The sequence below is a fragment of the Echinops telfairi genome, unplaced genomic scaffold (assembly GCF_000313985.2).
Source record: "Echinops telfairi isolate 266 unplaced genomic scaffold, ASM31398v2 ScPeMD7_23;HRSCAF=83, whole genome shotgun sequence".
NCBI lineage: Eukaryota > Metazoa > Chordata > Mammalia > Afrosoricida > Tenrecidae > Echinops > Echinops telfairi.
Genome location: NW_022103920.1, coordinates 6,290,633 through 6,296,793, shown reverse-complemented (window position 1 = coordinate 6,296,793; position 6,161 = coordinate 6,290,633). Strand labels below are relative to the sequence as shown.

Here is a 6,161-nt window from a genome sequence, read left to right as displayed (position 1 = left end):
GAGGGTGAGGCTGGGGACAGACAGGCTGCAGGGTGCCAGGGGCCATGCTGGCACACGGTCTGGGGAGGATCTGGAGCTGGACGGGTCAACGTCTCGGAGGACGCAGAGAAGGGACGACGACCTGGGTTCTCCACTGACCCACTCTAACTCGGAAGCCAGAGCCTGTGGCGTCAGCACAACAGAAGCACAGGCTGGGCAGCGCACTGCACAGCGAGGGCACAAAACCCTCACACAGAAGTGTCAGCGGACCCAGCTCAGCAGTAGGAGAGCCCGGCAGTCCTCGGGGGCCAAATGAGGGCTCTTCGCCCAAACAGAAGGATGCGGATGTCCACCTCCACCACACATCTGTGAGGTGACAGGAAACACTGTGGCTTGGGTTGGGGCAGCTTAGTCCTAAGGTGACATCTCTGCTTTGTAACCTATGAAGAGTTCTTGCACGGTGGATTTGCCCAGTGCGATGTGTGGTCTGATCTCGATGGCTGCTTCCATGAGCATTGATTGTGGATTCAACTGGACGCAATCCTTGACAACATCAACCTTTTTCCCGTTTGCCAAGATATTGCCTGTTGGTTCGGGTGGGGTGAGGATAGGGGTCTCCTTCCCATGGAATGGTGATCCACACGGAAGGCTGACTTCCTTGACCTTCATCCATCAGGGCTTCGTGTCCTTGTTTGCAGCAAGCACAGTTGTGTCATCTGCAGACCGCTGGTTATTAATAAGCCTTCCTCCGATCCTGATGCCGCATTCTTCCTCATCCAAGCTCGCATCTCTGATGTTCTTGGCATACAGAATGAACAAGTGTGGTGAGAGGACACAACCCTGACGCACACCTTCCCTGATTTTAAGCCCTGTTTAAATGACATGTCATGTGAAAATCAAGAACAAGAGTTTAAAGAATGAAAGAGAAAAAGATCTGCAACCATTACAAAGGAGTCAAATGGATCGTTATTGTTCCTTATGCGGATGACAGATAACATACATAAGGAGTCCAAGAGAATCAGGCGACTGGCTACCAGCAATGACAGAAGTAGCTGTAAGCCCTACGATGTACTCCCAGGAGAACGCATTAGGAGGTGAAAAGAATGTAGACACTTTGGTCTCTGGGAGCTGGGGAAGAGAAGACTGTAGCCGTTGCTTTAAGAAGAGGAAGATGGCGGTGGTTTCGGGCAAGAACTAAAGAGGAGGGGTTCCCCGGACCTTGGGGGGGGGCATGGAAGAGGGGGAGTCACGGCTATGAGCCCAGACAACTGCTGGAGCAGTTCTGCTCGAGGGCTGGCTGCTGGATGGTAGGTATCACATCGACGAGCAGATTACAGAATGGGAGGTGAGTTTTACAGAGACAGTTCCCAAAGCAGAGATGCCTTCCCTCTGAAGCACAGGCAGGTTCCGGGCCATCCACAGACTATTGACAGAGGTGGACGGATGGTGCGGACACCAAGGCGCCCAGGGGTCAGGGCCTTGTTGGACTGGTCACGGCCATGGGGAGTGACAGGGACAGGGCTGGACCCCAGACAGCACGCTTCTAGAGCCATCTCAAGGAAAAACATGAGGAAGGGTCTGAAAAGACCTCAGGGACCTGCAGTGAAGGCTGGTCACTGGGGCAATTCCCCATCCTCCCGCCCCACGGGGCAGAGTGTAGGCACCCCTCAATTACAGGAGGAAACATCGGAGAGCTTCTCGTGGAGGAGGTAATGAAAAGACCAAGGAATGTCTTCACACATTTGAAGCTCCCTCCCTAATGTGGCCTTGGTTCCCGACCAGCACAGGGGTTGTAATAAAATGAGGCACTGTGCTTTTTAGTTCCTTGGGAGCCCTGGTGGGGTAGTGGTTAGGAGTTGGGCTTTGATCTGCAAGGTCGGCAGTTCAAACCACCAGCCAGCTCCTCAGGAGAAAGACAGGGCTTTCTGCTCCCGTAAGGAGTGAGTCTTGGAAACCCGCAGGGCCAGTTCTACCTCGCCCCACAGGGTCACTGTGAGTCAGCATCAACTCGATGGCAGTGAGTTTGGTTTTTGAGTGTCTATAACAGTGATGATTACATCAGGCTGTACTCCAGAGTGTGTGTAACAACACCATGAAGACCAAAATGGCACGGAGACACAGAGCGAGTGCCTGCTGGTGGAGACATGGTATCCAGACCAGCTGACGATGGGGCAAAGGCACCATGGACCTGCCACATGTAAAATCAAGGCGTCTAGGAAGAAATGTGAAGTGAGGGGTGCCCGCAGAACTGCCCCCTCGGGCTGCCGAGGACTGTAATGGAAGCCGCCTGCCCATCTCCCTCTGCCGACCTCTGAGCAGCCAGCCTCTTAGCCACTGCGCCACCAGCAAGCTCCCTGTTGCAGCATCAAAGTGAGAGAGCGCAGTGCGAGTCACTGCGCACCAAACCCCAGGCTACCAACGCCCCCACGTGAATGCCGGGGAACGGTCTGCAGCAGAGGCGCCCAGTGCCCTTGACGCAGACACAGTTCTGTGGTCACTGGGCTGTGAGCTAAAGAGGCTGGAGGTTTGAGTCCCCCCAAAGGCCCTTGGAAGGCAGGCTGGGGACCTACTTCTGAAAACCCTGGGGGCCGTTCCGCTCGGTGCCTGGGCCACCGTGATGCTGGCAGTTGTCCCCTCTTCACTTCCACCCACAAACCTCGGTGACAGTCCCACCCTCTCAGGAGCCACCCGGGGAGAGCAGCAGGGCCCACCCACCACCTACCTGTGGTCGGCACTGGGCCTCTGCCTCCCATTCCAGAGTCTTCTGTTCACAGAGGGCGGGGGTGGCTTGGAGGGCAGGGGCGGGGCCGGTGAGGAGGGTAAGGGTGGAGGTGGCGAGGAGGGCAGGGGAAGGGGAGGCAAGGAGGGCAGGGGTGGCAGGCTCTTCTCTCTGCGTACACCGATGTCTGGCAGCCCGGCCCCGGCCCTTTCACCCTCGTGTTTGAACGTCCTCCGGGGCTTGGGCAGCGGGTTGATGAAGGCCCTTGGGGGTGCCACCTCATACCGCTCGTACATGCTCTCCTGGCTCTGGTTCCAGGTCCTGGCAGGCTTGGGGCTGGGCTCCCGGGCCCCCAGGTCCAGCAGGGTGCGGGCCTCCGGAGGGCCCGGCAGGCAGATGGGGGAGTAGCAGATCCCGGGGGGCTGAGGGTTCAGGCCAGCAGAGCCATCCCTCAAGGCCTGCTCCAACTTCCTGACCTGCTGCAGCACCGACAGGCTGTCCTTGGGGGGGCCCCCGCCAGGCCTCGGGGCCACCTGCTGCCCTGCGCCTCTCGCTGGCTCCTGGCTCCCTGTCCCCTGTGTGCTCTCGGAGTCCAGCCGGGCACCAGGCTGGGCCTCCGGGACCCAGGCCCTCGGGCTGTCACTGGCTCTCCTGCCGGGCGTGCAGGCCACCAATGCCTCCTCGTGTCTCCTGTGTCCATCTGCACTCCTACCCAGGTCTGCCGGCTCCCTCTTCCCCTCCCACTCCCAAATCTTGTCTCTGACTCGGAGGGAGCCCTGGCAGGCTCTGGAGGCAGAGTGGGTGCTCAGGGACCTGCCAGTGTCCCCTGCCTGGAGTTCGGGGGCTGGGGCGCTGAGCACCTCGGCTGGGCTGGGCATGCTTGGCTCTTGGGCGGCTGGGGGGGAGGCTGCTCTGTAGGCTTTGGTTAGGAGTGTCCTTTGGGAAGGGGGTATCTCTGGCGCAGGTTCCAGGGGAGGGAGGGGGGTGTCTTGATGTGCCCCCACTGGAGGGCGTCAGCGACTGCCTGCGTGGTCCTGCCCCAGCCCTCGGGCCTTCCACCTTGACCCTGAAGGAGAGACACACACTGTGAGGACAAACACAGAAGGATCACAGCTGTCCTGGCTCCACCACTTCAGCCTGCCCAAGGATGTTTCTCTTGGTTGCCAACTCAGCCAGCAGGGTGAGCACAGGGAGGGCTCTGGGGGTGGGTACACCCCGTGGAAGTTCCAGCCCAACCTCCGACCAGCTGTGACCACCGTGTGGCCTTGGACAAGCTGCCCTCCTTCCCTAAAGCCCTGTGACAGCACATCAAGGAGCCCTGGTGGCACCACGAGTCAAGCACCGGGCTGCTGGCTGCACGGTTGGCAGTTCGAACCCGTGAGCTGCTCCACGGGGGAAAGAGGAGACTGGCTGCTCTCATGAAGATTTAATCTTGGAAATCCACAGGAGCAGAAGAGAAAGAATTCACCCAATGGCAGTGTGTGGTCTGGTCTTTGGTTTTAAGAGCACGTTATCTTCCAAGGGCTGCTCGCAGCCAGTGACCCTGCGCCACCTGCATGGGTGTCCAAATAAGTGGCCTGTAGGGAGTATCGCCCTGCCCCGCTATGAGAACAGGAGCAGTTTGGGAGGTAGAAGTAGCATCCAAGAGGAGAGGTGGTGGAGGCCGGTGTGTGAGCGAGAGAGGAGAGGAAGAAGGTGAGTCCTGGGGACAGCGAGGAAGCTACGGCAGCCTGCAGCAGAAGGGGCACTGACTGGGGCAGGGAGGGGGCTGCCTGTGCAGACACTGGGGGCAGCGGGGACGAGCTGGCTGTGGCCATGCAGAGGTGATACATCCCTACACCCCTGCAGCCCATGGACATGCACCCTGTGCAGAATGCTTGGGTGGGGGCCCACCCTGAGCCCCTGGCCCCCCTTTCAGTACTTGGCCACAGCTCAGCCCTGGAACACAGAGAGAGTCCATCCCAAACAGCAGCCTCCCCAAGCCAAACAGTGGAACCCATTTGGACGCCGAGCTGTGGCGCAGGGCAGAGTAAACTGCCCCTGCGGGTTCCCAACGCTGCTCTCTCAAGGAGCAGGTGGCCTCGTCTTCCTCCTGCAGAGCGACGTGTGGGTGGGAACTGCTAGCCTTTGCGGTAGCAGTCACGTGCTTTAACCATATGCTCCCTGAACAATAAACGGGCCGATCCTGCAGTCAACAGGGAACCTCAGAACAACCAGCCAGGAGAGGCCACAGGGCAGCTCTGCCCAAATTAGAGGTCGGATGGCAGGAAGGGCTGGTAACAGGACGCAGGAACCCAGGGAGGCAGTGGGGGCAGTGCTGCGGCATTGAGGGCATTGCAACCGGTGCACAAATTGTTGGTTGGGAAAGGCTGCTGTGTACATGCTCCCTCAAAGCACGATGAAATGTTCTTAACATAACACAAGGGCCTCCAAACCAAACACACTGCGATCCACTTGATTTTGACTCAGAGCAATCTTGTAGGCCAGAGCAGGGTGGCCCCTGTGGTCTCCCTGGGGTAAATCTTCACAGGAGCTGACAGCCTTGTCTTCCTCCCTCAGAGCAGGTGGTGGGTTTTGATCTGCCAACCTCGCCGTCAGCAGCCCGGAACAACAAACCCCAAACCACACTCACTGCCATCGAGTGGATTCCGGCTCTGAGCGACCCTGCAAGACAGGGCAGAACTGCCCTTTGGGTTTCTGAGACGGTTACCTCTTTACGAGCAGAGAGCCTCGTCTTTCTCCCAAGGAGTAGCTGGCGGCTTCAGACTGCTGACTTTGTGGCTAGCGGCCCAACAGGTAAGGAACGCACTCCGTCACCAGGGCTCCTTATAACAAGGTGAGTGAAATTAAACCATTTTTACAGACCAAGGAAATGGCACCCCCCCAGTTCTTGGCAGTGGGTGTGGCAGGGAGGGGGCAGGGAGGGCCAGTGCAGCCCCAGGAGCCCTTACTTGGGGGCCGACCTGTAGTGCTCCCACTCAGTCCAGCGGCGTTGCCCTCGGAGGTCCTGGGCCCCGTCATCCTGTCAGTGCTGGGCAGGGCTCCGGGTCACCTGGAGGACAGATGCTTGTGAACCACCGGAGAGGAGGAGGCAGGCTTCCCCCACCCCCTCACTCTCTCCCAGGAGCCCCCGAAGAAACAGGGGGCCGGGCAGAGTCTTGAGGGTCACTTGCTGCCAGAGCCGTGCCAACTTCTCGTCATTATGTTATTTTAGCTGAAGTCGCCACAAAACGGAGGCAAACGTAGAAACGCTGAAGAAAATGCCACTACCACCAGCAGTGCCCCTGACCAAACCAAACCAAACCTCACTGCCATCAGTGGGGTCCAACTCAAGGGGAGCCTCCAGGACAGAGTGGAACGGCCCCTGCGGGTTTCCTGGGGCGATCAGTCTTTACGGGAGCAGAAAGCCTCATCTTTCTGCCGTGGAGAGGCTGGTGAGTTTGAACTGCCCACCTTGCCCGGG

At 58.9% G+C, this 6,161-nt stretch overlaps 1 protein-coding gene across 1 annotated transcript in view; it reads right to left on the bottom strand.

The window, feature by feature from the left end:
• DENND2A (DENN domain containing 2A) overlaps positions 1–5,736 on the bottom strand; it is a 36,854-nt gene extending 31,118 nt beyond the window's left edge. The window contains exons 1-3 of the mRNA XM_004714030.2: positions 5,650–5,736; positions 5,409–5,523; positions 2,702–3,764 (exon numbers count right to left, since the gene is read on the bottom strand). Coding sequence (XP_004714087.1) covers positions 2,702–3,576 — 875 coding nt within the window. The 5' untranslated portion in view covers positions 3,577–3,764; positions 5,409–5,523; positions 5,650–5,736. The remainder of the gene's footprint in view (positions 1–2,701; positions 3,765–5,408; positions 5,524–5,649) is intronic.
• Positions 5,737–6,161: the final 425 nt, after the last annotated feature.